Source organism: Neovison vison, chromosome 11, assembly GCF_020171115.1.
Source record: "Neovison vison isolate M4711 chromosome 11, ASM_NN_V1, whole genome shotgun sequence".
In the NCBI taxonomy this organism is placed as follows: Eukaryota; Metazoa; Chordata; class Mammalia; order Carnivora; family Mustelidae; genus Neogale; species Neogale vison.
This window is the reverse complement of record NC_058101.1, coordinates 146,313,861-146,335,077: the sequence shown is the minus strand read 5'-3', so window position 1 is coordinate 146,335,077 and position 21,217 is coordinate 146,313,861. Positions and strand designations below refer to the sequence as shown.

Here is a 21,217-nt window from a genome sequence, read left to right as displayed (position 1 = left end):
CTAATGTAATAGGGCACCATAAGATCAATTATTAAATTAAAAATAGCAGTTAATATGAATAAGAGTAATGAATGCAAATATGTTTTGAAATTACCAATAGAATTTTCTCTTGTGAGATTGAGCTAAGAATTAGTAGTATACAAATTGAAGTAAAAAGTGAATGACAACCAAAAAACAAAACCAAGCCAGAAAATAATTAACAAAATGGCAATAAGCACATAACTATCAATAATTACTTTAAATGTAAATGAAATAAATTCTCCAATCAGAAGACAAAGAGTGACTGAGCAGATAAAAACAAAAAACAAACAAAAAACCATGAACTATATGCTGTCCATGAGGGTTGTTCTAGATGTAAGTATATGTAGACTGAAAGTGAATAGATGGAAAAGGTGTTCCATGCAAATGGAAAACAAAACAAGGTTGAAAGAGCTATACTTAAAACAGACAAAACAGGCTTTAAAATAAAGACTGTAATAAGAGACCAATAAGAGCATTACATAATGATAAAGGGGTCAATCCAACAAATGGTTATAAATATTTATGCACCCAACATAGGAGCACCTAAATATATAAGGCAAATATTAACATACTTAAAGAGAGAAATAGCAATACAATAAGAGTAGGGAACTTTACTATCCCACTTACATCAATTCAGACAGAAAATCAATAAGGAAACTTGGCCTTAAATAACACATTGCACCAGATGGACTTAACAGATATTTATAGAACATTCCATCCCAAAGCAACAGAATATACATTCTTCTCAAGTGAAAGGACATGAAACATTTTCTAAGATAGATCATATGTTAGGCTGTAAAATGTGTCTCAATAAATTTAAGAGGAATGAAATCATATCAAGCATCTTTTCTGACCACAATGGCATGACACTACAAATTAATTATATAAAGAAAACTGGAAGATTAAACAGCATCTACCAAAAACCTCTGTGGGAAGAACTAAGAAAAATCAAGTAATACTTTGAGACAAACAAAAATGGAAATGTAATATAACAAAATTTATGGAATGCAACAAAAACAGTTCTAAGGATGTTCACAGCAATAAGTGCCTATCTCAAGAAACAAGAAAAGTCTCAAATAAACAACCTAACTTTACACCTCAAGGAACTAAAAAAAGAACAAAGTCCAAATAAGTAGCAAAAAGAAAATAACAAAGATTAGAGCAGAAATAAATAGACCAGAAAGAAGCTGGTTCTTTGAACAGATAAATAAAATTGACAACCTTTTAGGTAGACTCACCAAGAATAAAAGAAAAAGGACTCAAATGAAATCAGAAAGGAAAGAAGAGACATGACAACTGATACCACAGTATACAAAAGATCATAAGAGAGTACTATGAATGATTATATGCCAACAAGGTAGACAACCTAAATGAAATGGATAAATTCCTAGGCATATATAGCATATCAAGACAAAATCATGATGAAATACAAACTCTAAACAGACTGATTACTAGTAAGATTAAATCAATAATCACAAATCTCCCAACAAACAAAAGGCCAGGACCAGATAGCTTCACTGGTGAATTTCACCAATCATTCAAAGAAGGGTTAATATCAATTCTTCTCAAACTCTTCCAAAGACTAGAAGAGGAGGGAACTCTTCCAAATTCATTTTATGAGGTCATTATTATCTTAATACCAGAACCAGACAAGGATGCCACAAGAAAAGAAAATTACAGGCCAATATTCCTGGAGAACTTAGATGTAAAAATCCTCAATAAAATACTAGCAAACCAAATTCATCAATATGTTAAAGCAATAAGTAAATCAAGCAGGATTTGCAATTTGATCCAGGGATGCAAGAATGGTTCAATATTAACAAATCAGTCAATGTGACATATCATATTAACAAAATTAAGAAAAAAATTCACATGATAATCTCAATAGATCCACAATAGCTAAACTATGGAAAGAGCCTGGTGTCCATCAACAGAAAATGGTTAAAGAAGATGTTGTATACACACTCACATACACACACACACACACACACAGAGGAATATTATGCAGCCATCAAAATGAAATCTTGCCATTTGCAATGACATGGATTGAACTAGAGGGTATTATGCTAAGCAAAATAAGTCAATAAGAGAAAGACAATTATCATATGATCTCACTGATATGAGGAACTTGAAAAACAAGGCAGAGGATTATTGGGGAAGGGAAGGAAAAATGAGATAAGACAAAACCAGAGAGGGAGACAAACCACAGGAGACTCATAATCGCAGGAAACAAACTGAGGGTTGCTGGAGTAGAAGGAGTGGGAAGAATGGCATGGCTACATGGCAGACATTGGGAAGGTATGTGCTATGGTGAGTGCTGTGAATTGTGTAAAACCAATGAATCACAGACCTGTGCCCCTGAAACAAATAATACATTATATGTAAATAAATAAATAAGATAGCCTGTTCTGTCAATATTTTGCTTAAATAACAAAACACAAAAGAAATTTCAAATGTATTCACATATAACAGGAAGGTAGGAAAAATTGTGGGATATGTATATTATACACAATATTGGCAGATAACATGCAACTGTATCTTGTAATGAATTGCACAGATATGAAAAGTCATTATTAGTTGAAGAGAGACAATTCTTCTTTCAATTCAGGAAAGATTAAATGATATAAGAAATTCCACAGCAGTTTTAATCTAAGCAAGATAAAACATGATTAGTGTGCAAAGTCATCAAATTCTATTTTAAAATTAAATAATCCCAGCACACATTTGTAGAAGATGGCGACAGAATGTACAGTTTAGAATAAGCAACCAGAAGTCCTTCCTTCCATCCAAACAAAATTTTTTTATATCTAGAAAGAATAAAGAAAGTAGTTCTAGGCTTTTGGCTGACAGTGAACTGTGGGCCTGATACCATGGTGGGCAGATACACTCAAGATGGGGCATACAGTTGCAAAAACAAACAAAGAAACAAACTTTATATCATCTTTGGCTATGTGGAGAGTGCAAAGCTCAGAAAAGTTTCAAACAGATTTTAGCTATCTGAAGTACTAGTGAAGAGACTGGTAAATATTTTGTTAATCTAAAATCAAAATTTGCTATTTTAACTGGGATTCTGGATCAAGAATATGGATCATGATTTTAATGTAAAACCACCTACCTTAAGGGCTAACATTTAAGACATAAAGCATCTTGTGATATTATTTGCCAAGCATCTGAAAAGGGATGTCTTTAGTCTCTAACAGCCAGTTCTAATAAAACTGTAGTAGCTATGTGATAGATAATATGAGTCAAACTAAATGATTCAAAGAAAATATATTTGTACTTCCTCATACTACTATCATCTGTACAATTTAAACCTTATAATGCATAATTGGCAGTATCTTTATGGTTAAAAAAAGAGATACATTTTGTCTTTTGGATTTTAAATTATGTTTTGCCACAGTTATCATGAAGTTGGCCCTTGACAACATTAGGATGTTTTCTCTCACCACCACTAAGGACACAGAAGGAAAATCCCTTCCTTATAGCGTGATCATCTATGGGATTCCTAGTTCATTCCAATGGAGAAGAAGATAGTCTCTTAAATAATATAACCAGTTACTTTCTGCTTGAAAATGTTATGGAGGACATGTATTGCATGGAGCATTGGGTGTGGTGTATAAACAATGAATTTTGGAACACTGAAAAAAAATTAAATTAAATTTTAAAAAAACAGACCAAGAAACACGTATCACATAGTTCCACTTATTAACAAATAGTAAAAACTGCAAACTGATCTATAGTGATAGAAACCTGACAAGTAGTTGCAGATGGAGGAGACGATTATGAAAACAATGTAAGTGTACTCCTTGCTTTGTGCTGGTTTTTCGGGTGCTTCCATGTGTGAAAACTTATCAAATCATAGGCTTTAACTAAATGAAGTTTATTATATGTCAGCTATCCTTCAATAAAGCAACTTAAAATAAAAAGCAAAAAAGAAAGAAAATATTAATTCTAAGATAGACAAGTGGCAGGAAGTAGAGACAAAGGCACATATTTTCCATCACATGAAATAAGGATTTTAAAGCTTAAAATCATAAATCTGGAAAGTAAAGTTCTCTTAGAAGTCAATTATCTCATTCAAGCCTCACTTTGACACAAGAATTGATTTTATTCAGATATTTAATATATTAATTCTTCTTTCATTTTCACTGTTATAAGAAAATATGAGCCATGCATGCAGAAACAATTAATCTTTAATAGATTTGGGTGGTATAAACCTCAGCACATTAAAAAAAAAGAATTCAATACCTTTTTAATTCAATCTATAACAAATATGATTGGAAATTTCCTCTTACATGGGAAAATAAAAAGTGCTGGTGATGTATACAATAGTTGTCCAGCTTTCACTGTAGTTACTTAGAGCTGGCAGCACCAACTCTGAAGAAGCAAAGCAAAGCACCACAAAGCACCTCAGGTGATGTCATGAGAAAAGACTAAACTAGGTGTAAAAAGGCCATCCAGTTATCAAGGAGATAACTAGAATCACAAGTGAGGCACATGTGGGAGCCCAAGCCTAAGGCAAATCTGAGGTCAGAGCATAGGAGAGGCAGAGCAGAAGGATCGGGCTGTGTATGAGAACGGTCCTAAAGGCTTCATTGCAGGAGGCATTCATTTAAAAGAATAAAAATTGGCCATTATGGCAGTGCCTCCGACTAGCCTAATGCCGTAACTGGTGAACAAGGAAAGTGACATTTCCCTCATACATACAAGGTTTGGGCTTTGTGGAGTAGAATCAGTCACTGGGAAAGCTGTCAGGAGTAAAGGGGTTTGCTAAAGGAGCTATAGAGTTCTCTGGTTTCTGCATACTTTGGCCTCATTTGACTTTGCCAATGGGAATAGAGTTCAGCTCATGTGGTGGAGTTTGGAGCTCTCCTTGAACTACTGAGGGATCCACTGGAGGTGCAATCCAATGAAGAACAGGGTCTCACGGTCTGGTAGATGATTGATTTGTGAATATAGAGTGCACATAGAGATATACTGAAGGGAAAGGAAAATGGAGGAAAACGAGATTGATGAAGGCAATAAGAAAAGGGCCTCAGAAACTTGTTAGTCAAACTTCCAGATGGATAGACTACTTCTAAACCAATCGTTCTTAATGGCTGTGTTGAGGTATAGTTGTATGTCCAGACCAGTTCTAAAATGTGCTGCCCATAACCTTTTGCAACAATGAACAAAAAAATTTTCTAAATGGTGTATTTTTGTTTTTTATTTTTTAGTATTTTTTTTTTAATCTGTCAGAGAGAGAGGGAGAGATTGAGAGCACAAGCAGGGGGAGTGGCAGGCAGAGGGAAAGGAAGAAGCAGGTTCTCAGCTGACCAGGGAGCCCAATGTGGAGCTTGATCCCAGGACCCCAGGATCATGACCTGAGCCAAAGGCAGACACTTAACTAACTGAGCGACCCAGGTGCCCCAGAACGGTGTACTTTTAAAAGATTTATTTAATTATTGTAGAGAGAGAGCAAGCATGTGTGCACGTGCGCATGGTGTGGGGCAGAGGGAGAGAATCTTTCTGTAGACTCCCTGCTGAGTGCAGAGCCCATTCAGGGCTGAGCTCATGACCCTGAGATCATGACCTGAGCTGAAACCAATAGTTAGAAGCTTAACCAACTGAGTCGCCCAGGCGCCCCCAAATGGTGTACTTTTTTTTTTAGCACACAATGTCGATTGGTCATTACCCATATTTAAGTGTTACTCTGGTTCATTTAAACTCCAATATGCTTACCAGATAGGAGAGAAATGCCATAGAACTATAGGTAGCCCATGAAACCTCAGAATATTTTTCCTTTGACCATAGGCAAAATTAGTTGTGGTGTTTACTGCTTCTGCTTTGGTGGGGATGTGTGTGTTTAATCTCCCTATTTTCTTTGGAGTATTGTCCAAGTCAGTATTAACAATCATATTTGTTGCCATGAGAAAAATGGTAGAGAACTGCCACTGTTATAATACAGCATCAAGGCCCTGAGCCTGGGGGGCAGCTGGGAGCTAAAATACAAGATATAGAAGCCCACAGACACTAGGTGGTGAGCAGGGATAGGGGGATTTTTGATATTGGGAAGATCTACTGATGTGGCTTGAGGTCACCAAATATTTCTACAGACTGAGCAATACTGTAGCACAGTCAGAAGACAAGAGTCTATGTGTTCATGGTGAGGATGTACAGGTAACAAGACTACTTAAAGCTGCTCTTCAGTACTGGAAGCCTGTTTTGGGAATGTCCATGTAAATTTTGAATATGTTTCTGGTTGTATGAATTATTTCTTGGTATGATGGTTCATGTGGAACTAGGTGACAGAGATACTTTCAGGGTGGGTTATCTTGATGGCGGCAGATCAGACATTCCTAATTTCTCAGGTAAGGTGTATGTACAGAATCTGTTAACTCAAATATCTTCATTTGACAGAGTTTCTGAAGTGTGTGTGTGGAGTGTTCAATACTGACAGCCACAACTACTGTGCCTGAGCTTTTGATGCCTTTGCTCTAAGAGTTGGTTCTTCTACACTGAGTTACTGAGTTGGCCTTGAGGGAGTTGCCAAGAGATTTGAGTGAAGGAAATCAGCAATCTAGGATTGAGTCAGAGAGTTTGTTTGAGTAGTGGATCCTAATTCCAAAACCCATGATCAGGTACTAAGTCTGTGCTCCTGATTGAGACACTCCAATACTGGGTTAGCCAAGGGGTCCACTATGACCTCCTGGATTCAGTGTCCAGTAATGATGATCATGAGATCCTGAAGCAGGTTAGGACCCCGTGTAGCAGGCAAAATGTTACTGTAGATTTGTGGTACGGACATTGTATATCAGCTAGGTTTAAAAGATTGTGTAGTTTAGGGCACCTGGGTGGCTCAGTGGGTTAAGCCGCTGCCTTCGGCTCAGGTCATGATCTCAGGGTCCTGGGATCGAGTCCCGCATCGGGCTCCCTGCTCAGCAGGGATCCTGCTTCCTCCTCTCTCTCTCTGCCTGCCTCTCTGCCTATTTGTGATCTCTCTCTGTCAAATACATAAATAAAATCTTTAAAAAAAAAAGATTGTGTAGTTTAATCTTCAGATCATATATATGTTACACACCTACTATATCCAAATAGAGAAACACACAATGGAAATAGTAAAATGCATATAATTTTCTATATGCAAAAACAGAGATGGAATCTTTGGAAGATTAAATTATATTGGCAAATTGAGGGATTTATGCATCTTTAAAAATATTAAAATGAAAGTTTTCAGGGAAGCACAAAAACATTAGATATCACATTCCAAAAGAAAGTGTTAGACTATTGTGTGAATTTTTCAAAGAAATTGCCAAAAACCACTCAGAGAACTCGTAAAAGTCCTCATTCACAATAAGGGCATAAGAGACTGAAGATTGTGCACAGTGGTAGCAAATAGACCCTGAAATCCCAGGGGTTTAGGTGAAGTAATTTTCTTGCTCACATGAAGTCCACTGAGGATTGAGTGACTCTCCAGGGCAGCTCCCCTCCAAATACTCATTCAGGGATCTGGCTTGTTTCCATCCTGTGGTTTCACCATCTTAGCATAAGTCCCCCAAGGTAGCTAAGGCAAAAATAGATAGCTTGGAAGACTCACATGTGCTCCTCCATGCTTCAGGCTGGAAGTGACTGCTTAGAGGCTATTGGCCAGAGTTAGCATTTTTATAGTGACCAACACACAGGACTCAATGGTAACTCTTACCATTATAGTTATTGGACAAGAGCATTTTGAGTGGCTGGATAAAAGTTCAACAGGTATAATTATCATTAATTAAAGTGTTATCCTATATTTCCATTTTTTTTACTATTACAAATAATACATACAGAAAGACATAATATGTCTTTATGTAAATCTCTGTGTCTGATTACTTCCTAGAAGTAGATAAGCAGAGTTAAAGGATGTGGACATTGGAAAAAACCTCTTGATTCATATTTCAAAATTCTTTGCTAGAAATGCCAGGCTAATTTATCTTATTACCACCAATATAAAAAAAATACTTAACTTAGAAAAATTTCACAAACAATAAATGCTACCTTAAATAAATAGGCAACACTGATTCTTGCACATTTGAATTTGGTGCATTTTGTACTTGTCTTATCAGTACATTCATCCACATAAGCGCAATGTCAGAGTCCTGACTTGCCTCTTCCATGAAAATTGTTAAGCCTCTGAATCAAGAGGCTTTAAGTATCTTTTCCAGTCATGAATTTCCAATGTTTAGCCCAGTGTCTTACACATAGTTGGAACATAATAAACATTTGTTATAATATTACAGGTGAAAAGTTCATCTACAGTGCTTTAACTTGTGCTCTTTTATTAATGGTCTTGGTTTTCTTCATGTTTATTTTCCAGTTGAATTTCTTCTTTGAATATTCGTCTTTGTTCATTTACTATATTTGCATTGATATTATGTGATTTTTCTCACCAATTAGTAAATGTTCTCAAAATAATAATGATATTAATCTGTTATGTTTCTTTCAAATATTTCTCAGACTTATCTTTTAATTATATGAGGTCTTTAATAAACAATTTTTTTAAAGTATGTGTCAAATTTCTCAATATTTGTTTCTCATAATGGGGATTCTTTTCCACTAGCCTCATGCTTCCATGAGGGGACTCCCTCTCTCTTTCCCTTTTATTTCTCATCAAGGGGAGGAAATGACATAAGCTGGTGAAATGTTGAGCTCTCATCCTCTCTGGACTCAATTCTCAAAGAGGTTTGACCACCAAATTCTACCTTGAAGCTCACAGGCCCAGACTCAGAACCTGCAGGAGAGTCTCAGTTTGACGAGTCTGGTAGTAATGAGGTGGCTAAGATGAATTCTGGAAGATAATAGAGTCTCACTTGATGAGATACAAGCTCTGTTCCCCAATAAGCCTTAACGATTATGATGTGATCCCCACATTTTTTCTGAATTGATTCTGAACTTGGAGCAGGGACAGAATACAATGGTCCCTCAGCCAACCTCATCATTTTCACTTGTGCTTTGTTCAATTGTTTGTATGTTCGAAGGTCTTTCCATCTAAGAATGAATGAATGAACACTTGCCTATATTTTCCACTTGGATTTTACAGTTTATTTTAAATGTTTCTCATAAAATTTAATTTTAATGTAAGATGCAGAAGTCATTAGCATGACAGCAGAATGTTTGGTAAATATAGAAAATAATAAAGAGAAAATTGAAAACTATATTTAATTTTTATATTGTGTATCTTCTATTTCCTAAAGTATCGAACTATATTCTTTTGTACACTTAACTATGTTTAACTGGTTTCGGTGTTCACTGTTAGTTCTTTTACATTAGGACTTCCTTCTTCTTGAATTTTTATTTTTGATTTATCTCTTGTTGATTAGGAGAACAGAATATACATGGAAAATACCTCCACAATGTGCTTTCTGGAGTTTGCCTGCATAAGAGCGTCTGTCATTGCTTCATATAGGAACCTGAACTTTGCTCTGTGTAGCATTGCTTTCAGTTCTCAGCTTCACAGCATTCTGCTCTTTCCCCTCCCCTTGAGCCCTGTGGACTTTCCTTCTTTCTCTTTTGTGGCATTTACTGGTGCAAGGAGAAAAATGAGTCCTAGTTTTTGTTACAGTGCAGGCAATTCTGTGCTCTCTCTTTGAATGCAGGTAGGAGTCTGCTTTCATCGAAGTCATTTAAAAAATTACCGAGAATTTATCTGGTTATGGATTTTTCTTACTAATTTTTGACTGGAGCATGAAGGGATATTTCAATCTGCACATTCTGAATGTTTTCTTAGGGTCTGGAAAGTTTTCTTAAAATGTCTTTGGTTATCGTCTTTGTTTCAGTTACTGTGTATTCTTCCTCAGGAACTTCCATATTTACTACTTATTGCTTCCATCTCAGCCTTTCTGCTGCTCTTTGCAAGAGTGTTTTAAGTTTGTCCACAACATCACTGACTCAACTTTCTACTGGATCAGTTCTGCTCTTTACTTTTTACACTCCATATTTTAATTCTACCAACGCATCTTAATGAAAGCATTCCTTACTTCATCTGGGGCTCATTCTCAATTCATTTGGTTCTATCCTTAGACTTTTCTGTCTTCCACCTGTCTCTTTACGCAGGTACGAAGAATTTTCCTAAAATGATCACCTCTACTAGTTTGTTCTTTGCCTGAGTCTTCAAAGATTTTATTTTATTTTATTATTTATTTGACAGAGAGAGGGAGATCACAAGTAGACGGAGAGGCAGGTAGAGAGAGAAGGGGTAGCAGGCTCCCCTCTGAGCAGAGAGCGTGATTTGGGACTCGATTCCAGGACCCTGAGATCATGACCTGAGCTGAAGGCAGGGGCTGAGCCACTCAGGGGCTCCTTTACCTGAGTCTTCAGATAGATGCTATGTTTTCTTTGAATTACTTACATTTCCAATTAAGGAGCAGTCTACTTAGTCTTGGTTTTTATTTTATTTTATTAAGATTTTATTTATTATTCACGAGAGATGGAGAGAGAGAGGGAAAAGCAGGCTGTGAGGAACAAGTGGGGCTTGATCCTAGGATGCCAGGATCACGACATGAGCAGACGGCAGACACTTAACAGCCTGAGGCACCCAGGGGCCCTAGTCTTGGTTCTTAAAGGTAGCAGAATGGACAGTCTGCCTTGCTTCTGTGCACCAGCCACTCAGTGCTGGCAGAATCCCCCTACTTCCACCTGTAGGTGGGGGACAATTGGTAGGAACAGTACTGCATTCAATCTCAGTGTCTAGCCAGCATTCTCCTAGGACTGAGATTTGATTTATTCTTACTTTAACTCTCTGGCTCTCCTCTGTTTTGGTCAGTTCTTGAAAACATCTAGTCTTTGGCGATGGAGCTTCTTTGGAAGTTTATCATCTTGTTCATGGTCCCATCTTTGTCCTAGTTATTAGAGGACAGGTCTTCTATGCCTAATAATTCTATGCCCCATCTCCTTCTGTTAACTTATGCTCTATTATGCAGAACTTAAAGATTTAAAGAGTAAGGGTTTATTTGTCCAGGACTGATCTTTGCAGGCTAGTTTCCTAGAAAAGAAGACGGACTTCAGCAAAGTTCTAAGGAAACCATTCGGCTTCAGTGCTTTTAAGGCAATCAGTTCTGATTTATTGCAGTCCCTCTCTCCTGACAGGAGAGAGACTGGTGATCCCCAACTATGAATGCCTGTGTGGAAAATCTTGCTATTTTTATACCATATCCTATGACTGCAACCATAAGGCAGAGACCTCAGCCTCCACCCCTTTCTTTTCTCCCTCTGTGCTGATCTTGCAGGGGAAGGGTTGTGCTACATCAAATCATGAATGCTGAGCTGGCAGGGTAAGGCTTGTATGAAGGCCCTGCCACGTCATGTTGCTATTGTGTCTGTCCCCGGTCACACCAGGGGTGTGATCATACTTCCCTAAACATACAGCATCCAATGAAAGGGCAATGGGCAGCCAGCACACCTGCTACTGCTCCTGTCTCTGTGAGTTCTTTCAGAGCAGTACTGCTCCAGCAGGCCTGCTGTGAGTGCTGCTGACCAATTACCTTGTTAGCATGGCAGTTGTCCCAGCAAACTGGGCATCTGTCCAGGTCCATACTATGGCCTTCTGGAAGCAAGTCAGAGGACTGGAAATAAATCAAAGACCAAGACTGGAATGGGAAGAGTCTGCTGGTGGTGTTGTGGCCACCCTTCGGGAAAGCCAATGAGTGACTACTGGGAGGAACTAGCTTTGAAAAATCCCAAGTAGTGAGACACCTATGGGGTTAAGACTCTCAGTAATAGGATTCCTTGGTTCTGTGTGTCTGTGTGTGTGTGTGATATTGAAGAGAGTTGCCTTGGATGGAGTGGATTCTTCACAGAAAGGAAAGCAGAACAACTGCCCCCATTAAAATTCATGCAAAAAAAAAAAAAGAAAAGGAATGCCTTTTCTATGATCACTAAAAATGGGTGAAAATATTTTAGTGAAGAATGATGACTGAACATCAGCAAGACAAGGACAAGTGGGCTCCTGAATTCTAACTCCTTTTCATGACATCAAGATGGTTAGTAGGGATGGTCTGTACTATACTGTACTGTACGGTAGGGATGGTCCCCTACAGTGGTTGGTATCTGTTGTGGGATCTATCTTCTATTACTGAATATATCAGGGGAGAGTATCCTTGCAACACTACCATGCTCCTGGTCCCTTCTGGTTCCTGGCAAACTGCACTGAGATACACCACCCAGAATCTGTCCATGGAGCTGACTGTCAACAGTAATTTTGGGACCTGAACTGGGCAAGTCAAGCAGGACAGCTCCTTTCTTCAGAAGTTCCCCTGTCATTTGGAGAACTTGGGATCAATGCTGTAGAACCTGGTTAGCCATTACTCAATCCTTGTACTAACATCACAGGTGATAGCCTCCTGAACTGAAGACGTACAGTTCCTACATTGGTCTTCTTCTACATTGGTCTTCTTCTACCTGTTTTCTGTGACCAAGATCAGCACTCTGAAGTTGTCACCCCATATCTACTTCTAATCAACCTCCTGGCCTCCCATAGCAAAGTTTGGACTCAACGCTCTTATGGGTTGAAAGGGAATGGGTTGCTGCCAATGAAAGATGATATTTATAAGCCATGCACTGAATTGGAAGAGGAGGAACAAGACAAAAAGGTAGACAGAAATTCAGGGTTAACTTGCTCAAGACTGATCCCTCTAGGCTAGCCTTTCAGGAAAGAGACTGGCTTTCCGCAAGGCTCCACAGAAACTAGCTAGCCTCAGTGCTAAATCCATTAATCTGGTCAAAAGCAAGGCTTGGACACAGATCCTAAATCACCGGAATTGGGAAAAGGAAAAAAGTGTTGGTACTTGCTCAACAATGAATGATGATGTAGTCAACCCGGTCCACGTTTGCTATCCCTACCCCAATCCTGATAGAATCACAACTACAAGGCTTGGACCCCAGTATCCTGACCATGTCAGGGAAGAGGCTAATGCTAGATCCAACCACTAATGATGATCTAGCAGAAGAGTACTGAAGTTATGGCTCTGCCATGTTACCATGCCATTGTTGTCCTGGCCCCAGATCATCCCAGGGGAGGAGCCAGTGTTTCCCTAATCATGTTTCTTAAGAAAGCCTCTCTCCCAGCATCTGACATCTGGCCCTACTAGACCTCTATACACTGCACTAGAATGAATGGGCACATCTCTTACTAACCTAGTGTCTGAGAGCTTTCTCCAATGCCCCACAGAGGAGGTGTGAATGCCGTTTGTCCATTTGTCCTTATCAATAGGTCACCATTCTAAAAGAAGATAGAACCACTGATTTGCTACAAGCACTTGTCAGTACATGACGACTCACATCTGATACCCCAGCTCTAGTCTGAAGATACGTGACATGAAGAATGAGACTGCCCGCCCTTTAGTCAATGGAAATCAGGCTACATTTTGTACTAGGGCCTCATCTTTAACAGCAGTGGGAACTAGAACTTGTGTTCAACTGTGGCCAGGGCGCTCTGGGTGAGGCTCTGGTCACATATGTGCCAGTGGGCTGCACACTGGCCATGACTGCACCCAGGTGCCCAGTCCCTGTGACTGTGGCTTCTGCCCATGTTCATTTGCTCTATAGTTCCCTGAGGGTTCTGGAGCCATGCCCTGGACTACAGCCTGCTTGGTTGGGTCCTGACAACCTGCCCTTTGCCATCTGCCGGCTGGTATCCTGCTTTAACCTGAATGGGCACCCCTGCCCCTGAGCACAGCTGCTGCCTAGCTGTTGCTGTGGGGCCTCCATTTGCTTGTCTGGACCAATCAGCTCAGATTTGCGGAAGCTACACCTCCATCACCTCAGGGGGAGCTCTACAGTCAGGTGAGTCCCCACTGCTCTCTAGTCACATATTCTAAGTAGCCCTAGTTTATCCTCCCCATGAAAATTCTACCCAGATTACAAAAACTGCACAGATGCTTGTCACCATTTGCAAAGCACATCAATACTCAAAGTCAATGTTTAGAATTTGCAGCAACACCAACTCAGTCATTTTATCCATCAGGCAATCAAGGCATGGCTCTTAGGGTCTATGAACTGATTAAGGGCATAGAAAAATATTCTGGTGTTGACAAAGAGTGGCTGCAAAACAAAAAAATACAACGTAACTTAAAAATAATTTCATAACCAAAATATTCTATTTGCTGTGAAGAATGGGTGCATTTTATCAAGCTTAGGGTGGGGCACGAAAATGGGAGCAAGCCAAGGGCCTGTGAATGTAATCTCACAGCCACACCACCCTCACATTTCCCGAACTCAGCCATCCTCAGTCGCTGAAATGATATGGGCAACCATGGTACCTGGTTGTTGAGCAAACGCGTAAATACATGAATAAAGAAAGGAAGCAATGAATAAATTCTCCAACAGGAATGCATTCAGAGGTTTAAAAAAATCAGGAGGGAAGCTAGAAGTTGTTGAATGGGTACTGAGTTTCAGTTTTGCAAGATGAAAACATTCTGAAGACAGATTGTGCAACAATGTGAATATACTTTACTACTGGACTGTACTCTTCTATGTTCAGATGGCAAATTTTGTTAGGCATTTTTTCTGTAATAATATTTTTTGACTCAAAATAAATCTTAAAAAAATCACAATTAAACTTTATACAAAAATTCAGAATACACCTATGATAGCTATTTGAATCCCACTGGCCTACTCTTACATTTTCATCAATGTAGCCCTGATTTCTGCAGCCTTATTTTCATATATTATTTCCTATTTCTTTTGTGACTTCTTTTTGTGGATCAGGAATGGGCAGTTTAATTATCTGATTTGTTACTGCAGGTGACGGAAAATTATTGCTCTAATTACAGAAACGAAATGAAACAAAAAACAATTTTTATTCTATTCAATGGGGGGAATTTCCTAGAGTAGAATAAAAAATGTACTAAATTATATTCTAATATATAATTTTCATAATTAGCACATCATGAAAGTGAAGCAATCTTTTGTTTGCACAGAGCAGTGACTATAGGTTCTGAAGCTAGCTGAATAGTGAATACTAGCTTCACTATTAAGCAGCTTAATCTCTTTGTGCCAGTTTTCTCAACTGTAAGGTGAAGATAATAATTTTTAAAAGTTTAAAAAGTATCCACCTCACCTATGAAATGAGAATATTTTTTAAAAGCTTAAGCAAGAATTTTACCTTACTTAAGAATTTATCCCATTTTTTAAAAGACCTACTTATTTGGGAGTAAGTGAGAAAGAGAAAGTGTGAGCATGAGTATGAGGGGCAGAGGGAGAGAAAACTCAAGCAGACTCCACGCTGAGCACAGAGCTGGACATGGGGCTCAATCTTACAACACTGAAATCACCACCTGAACTGAAACCAAGAGTTGGATGCTTAACCAACTGTGCCACCCATATGCCCAAGAATTTATCCCACTTTTACAAATTGAAAGGCAAAACTCTACTTTTAACAATAGGCTAAATGTTTTAGCAAATAACTTGTCAAATAATGGTAATATTATCTTTTCCTTACCATGAATTTATAGAAGCTTAGGCCCAAACTCTGAATGCGGCTGTGTTCCTATTTTACTTTTCCACTCTGAGTTCTTACCACTGCTCAGAAACACATTTTCTGCTTTAAATAGGTTGCTCCTCCTACCAGTTCCTCTAACTATGCTTTAGTGTTTATGTGTTAGTTAGTTCCCTCTTTTAAATTGTATTCCTGTTTCTTCACCTGCCTTCTACCCATCTTCCAAGTCCCTCATCAGTCTCTACTGATTATATTATGCCTTCCCTGAATCTAGTCTGTATGTTTTCTCACTTCTCTGAATTTCATGCCATTCCTGAAAATGGCCCTCAAGATGGCCCCAGAACCAACCATTTACCACTTCCTAGCACCTATCCTGTTGTAGATTACAATGTTTAATTTCCTGAAGCACAAAAAACTTTTTTTCTTAAACCTTTTTCAAAGTCCTATAAAGTCCTAGCCACAAATTAATAAATATTTTCTAATTTAAATGTTTAGTTAAAGTAAAAATTTTCTGGAAAATGAGACAACTTTTTCAGAAAAGAAATAGCATTATTGACTCTATCTTTTCATATATTTTCTTTGCAAGTTATTTACCCACCATTCCTTCCAAAAATAATTTTAACTCTTTAAGTTTTTATTTGCATTCTTTAGTAAACTACTATACAAAATATATTTTTGATGCTCCTTGTTGTTGTTTTAGACTTCGGCTTGTCTTAAGATAACATATTATGTATGAAGTTACTTTTAAAGGACCTTCCTTCAGAAATTGTTATAAAATCACGATGGGGTGATATCTAAATTATAGAGATATTTTTGGTTCCTTATGTAGGCAACATAGGGGCACCAGGAAAATCATAGAGTATGCTTTCCTTTTTTCTCATTTTCATATATGAGAAATCAAGTTAAAATGAACAGAGGACTGTAAGAATGAAAGAAAAATTCAAAATTGTACAGCATGAGGCACTGACCCATATGCGTGGATGGGTACAGGTGGATGCTTTTTCTGTGTGATAATGCTGCTGGGAACTCCAGCCTGAGCACTTGGGTGGACATATAACTGCAAGGAAACGTAACGGTCAGTTCATAAGTCACACACCTTTGCTTTTTAATCTCAATAACTTACATTCTCATACTAATGCCTCAGGTCTTTTTCTCAATCCCCACGTGCTTTCTGGTTGCACGGACTCTGAATCCTCCAGAGCAAGCAGGACAGCCTGATAAATGACCACTCACCATCTTCCTCGAAGAGAAGTCCCATGTGCGCATGCGCCTCGGCTTCTTTCTTCCCACCGTCAATTTTGATCAGTTGAGCAATCTTAAAACATCGTTCGTAGAAGTGGTTCCTTACCCATTTGTCTTCAGAATTATTGAAGTAACAGGCCAGTGCATACAAGTTATTATAGACACCTTCAAAGTATTCTTTAAAGAAAAACAAACTGCATTAGAAAAATGTCTCATAGCTGTCCCTTCAAATGCAAACATATTGACATTTTTAATTTTTTCTTAAAAACATGTTTAACTATTTTTAAAAATGGAAATGCAAACTTCAGTTACTGTATTTTAACCACAAAAATACTTAAGGTTAAAGGATGTGCAAACTTGCAGACAATAGATTTTTGTGTTAATTAAAGGAGAATAAATAATTTAAAAGCTATAAAAATGTCATATTAGAAAGTTATAAGCACTTGAAGAACTATATTAATACACAAATAATGCTTTTTTATATAATGAATACTTGACATCCTATGAACAACCTAATTTTTGTTCCTTTTTAGTATACTGATAGTAAAACATACACATGTATAATTGTGGTTTTCATGAGCAATCTCTCATTAATGAGTAAAAACCAACATTAGAGGGGTGCTTGGGTGGCTTAGTGGGGTAAAGCCTCTGCTTTTGGCTCAGGTCATAATCTCAGGGTCCTGGGATTGAGCCCCACATCAGGCTCTCTGCTCTGCAGGGAGCCTGCTTCCTCCTCTCTTTCTCTGCCTGCCTCTCTGCCTATTTGTGATCTCTGTCAAATAAATAAATAAAATCTTAAAAAAAAAAAAAAGGATGTGCACACAAAAAAAGCAACAAAAATCTTTTTGAAAACTTAGAACATGTCAGAAATTGACATACTCTTTGGTTTGCACACTGGACTTTATGTAAGACCCAAGTCAGGATAATATGTACCAGAACTGTTCTCAGTTCTTGTGAATGAAATGAGTATGTGTTATCATCAAGTACTTTTCCCATCAAAAATTTGAAGAGTATTCAGAGATTCAAGAGAAAGAAATGTTCTTAACCATGGCAAAAAAAAAAAAAAGTTAATGAAAAAGCAGATAGGATATGAAAATAGGAAAGTATTTTTACCTGAAAGGAAAAATAATGATGAGCTTGTCCATACAACAAATAATGATTAGGATGACCATATAAGGTCCATAGTTTCTGCAATGTTTCCAGCAATACAAGTTGCTAACAATGCTAACAAAGAGTGGACTTTCAGGCTTCAGTTTTCTGAATATCTTTTTCTGCTGAAAATGCATTAATATTAGTCATCCTTCTCACTCAGTCAGTTACTAGTTTATTAGTTGTTAGTTTCTAAACCCTCCCTTTTTTCCTAAAGTGGCACCTGACCTATTTGTACACAAAAATGTACTAATAAAATGTGAATCAGTCTTATAAACCCCATTGCAATCAATCATAAGCTTGGACAAAAATGTGTCTGTTAATAAATTGTGCCTCAGTCCTGTAAACTCCACTCTATTGGTGAATATGAACAAATTCATAATCTTCATGTCTTTTTGCATCTGTGCTTAAAGCACAGTTGTAGATATGTGGTAACCTCTGATTATCCTTCCATGGAGTTGTTATAACAATCATTATCTATTAGAATTTTATAACAATCACTATCTATTAGAATCCTAATTGTTCACTAGAATCAGAAAAATCAACCCAAATATTCCTGAAAGGATTGCAATTATGAAAACTATTTATACATTGTCCACTAGTATTCCTGTAAGATTAAAATCAAAGGGCCCAGAAAAAAGTGAAGCAAGGCTGATTACAACAAAAGGTAATTTTCAAGAACTATACATAAATCACTCTAATATTTCAAAAGAAACTTCTAAAATTTATGTCATCCCTTTACATATGATGCTTCATAATTTCATAGGAAATTAAGATTTATCTAAAATTAAGTATTATACCTAAACATTAAAGTAAAAAAGAAGAAACAGGTCTTCCTCTCTCCCTATTTTTAAATATTTTTTGAAAGAGCTGGGAATTCTGGAGAGCCATTCTGCTTCTTAAGGTTACTCAAAATAGGAAAGAGCTTAAGTGAAGAGCAGTAAGTAACCAGAGTTATTTACTTAAAACAGATACTCTCAGAATTGACTTCTCTTACGTTTTATCTTTCCATTGTGAACCTTTTACCTAAGGTGAATGGAGCACAAAAATCTGTTTTGTAGTATTTTGTATTCTTTGTCATCTTTAGTGATTTGAGAGTTATATTTTTTAAAGTCTGTGAAGCATTCCATATCTTCCATTTTTAAAAAAGTTATATAAAGAGATTCTTTTAAAAAAAGTGCTCCCAAAATAATTTTTCTGATTTTCAGTAACTACACCTTAGTAGAAAAAAACATTTCTAATAGTTCTTAAAGTTTTCTTTTTTTTTAGAACAAGATGTATAAGCCATCAAGATTCCATATTTAAAGCACTTGTCAGCTAAGCTATTTTTCTACAGAAAAAAATAAGTATTTTTCAGAGTATTAAGTATAAAGGAGTATTTTCAAGTTTTGAATCTTTGGACGATCCAAATAATGGGCTATACCCTTTACATTCTAAGTAGCCTTATCTCCTTGCTTATGGACCACTTACTTGAATTGTCAGCCCATAAGTACAGGATGAAAATAATTTTTATTGTTGGCTTATTATTTAGATCAGTATTCATTTTGCTATCTAAAAAGGAGATTCTATGATGAAATAAATTTGGAAAATGCAGTTGCTAATTTCCTTCTTTCAGTGACCACACAGTATGTATCAACATGTTAAAGGCTCTGGTAAGTCCTGCAATAAACCAACCTACTTAATGTCCATGTTAATTCATCTAATGTTTCTCAAACTTAGTTTACCAGATAATTATTTTTGTTTTGCCTTATATAAAATGTGTAAAGATCTTATGGGACTCTACTTGTATAGAACATACTTGGGGTATCTTAAATAAATGTTATTAGAAAAAAAATTGCTGCTTAACCCTTAACAATAATTTAAAGTCAAGTGTAAATAATGTTTGAATTATCTATTGATTCAGTTGCCCATTACCATTATTGCCATCTCTTCTCTAGCCCCATGGGGCACAAGGCCCTAATCATAATATTACAGATGGTACAGCGATGATTTACAACAATGGGTCATATAAGAAAATGTTATTAGGGACAAAAAAAACCCACCTTAACAAAGGGAAAATAATCAAAAAAGAAATGAATCACTTACTTAAAATATTTCTTGGCTATAAAACAGCAAGTGATGTTTTGAAGAGTAATTTAAATAACTCTGGGTTTCTGCTCTGTAAGTCTCAAGAGACAGAACTGACCCAAGATGACTATTGTTAGTGCCATGGCTTTGATTAAATGAACTTCATTGTGACCCTAGAGTGATAGTCTTTCCAATGAGAAGCAATGAGAATGCTCAAAGATACACTACTTTAGGAAAATTTTTCTCAGATTCTGTATGTCTCATGACCATTAGGATGGAATCCTGAGACACCATTAACAAATGTTTATATTCTAGATTAAGAGTGTGTGTGTGTGTGTGTGTGTGTACATATGGGTACAGGCATATGCAGGCATGTTTTAAGATTTAGGATTAATTCAAGTTAGTAAGAATGAATATGTCTATCCCATTTTCTGGGATGTTTTTAACACATATCACAATTTTTCCTCAATAAGGCTCATGTGTTAAATGTGAAAGCAATTATACAAATTTTTAAAAAGGCATATAAGTATTCACATGTACTTCAACTGAAGTATTTCCAACGTTTTTTGCAATAATTTTCATTTTATACATTTCAACCAGGCAAAAAGCGAGTGCGTTTTGAAGGAGATAACCTTACAGAAGAGTTATCCTGAGCAAGAGGTAATTTTACTTCATTTAGCAAATGCAACTTAGTTATAATGAGTGTATGATAAAGACCCCCAGTAAAGAAAATATCTCTTTACTTACTCCATGTATATAAAATATTGACTACTATAAAGTTTGGACTTTGTTAACTTTTGGAATCTGAGAAACAGTTATATTTAAATGTTTAGTTACTTTTTTAAAATAAAAAATTAAAATGTTTTCTACCTTAAAGTAGACTACTTAGCATTTTAGTTTCTTTATAATTACAAAATGCTTTATGACAAGTTTCTCATATTTATGACACTTTGTAACAAGTGATGTATTTGGTTCATATTTATGCTACTCCTGTGAAAGCCTCTATTTAAAACACTTAGTGAATATGATAAGTTCAACTTGAAAAAATGAGTAATGGGAAACTTATCTTGCTCAATTCTATTTTCAGTGCAAATATCACTTCAGAATTTGGGGTTGAAACTAGAATGTAGGTTTTTTTACAATAGCATTTTTTATTTATAACAGTTAATTTCTTGAGAAATTAGATGTCATATTTCAACATTCTCCAAAGGATTCTATTTTCAAAGTCAATGCTGCAGTTAAATACTTTTCATAATACAAATATTCACTTCCTTTCTACAAACACACACA

General features: G+C 36.8%; 1 protein-coding gene across 6 annotated transcripts in view; it reads right to left on the bottom strand.

The window, feature by feature from the left end:
* TTC29 (tetratricopeptide repeat domain 29) overlaps positions 1-21,217 on the bottom strand; it is a 243,162-nt gene that overhangs the window by 179,720 nt on the left and 42,225 nt on the right. For all 6 annotated transcript variants that reach the window (XM_044224911.1, XM_044224914.1, XM_044224910.1 and 3 more), the window contains one exon: positions 16,703-16,888. In XM_044224911.1, coding sequence (XP_044080846.1) covers positions 16,703-16,888 — 186 coding nt within the window. The remainder of the gene's footprint in view (positions 1-16,702; positions 16,889-21,217) is intronic.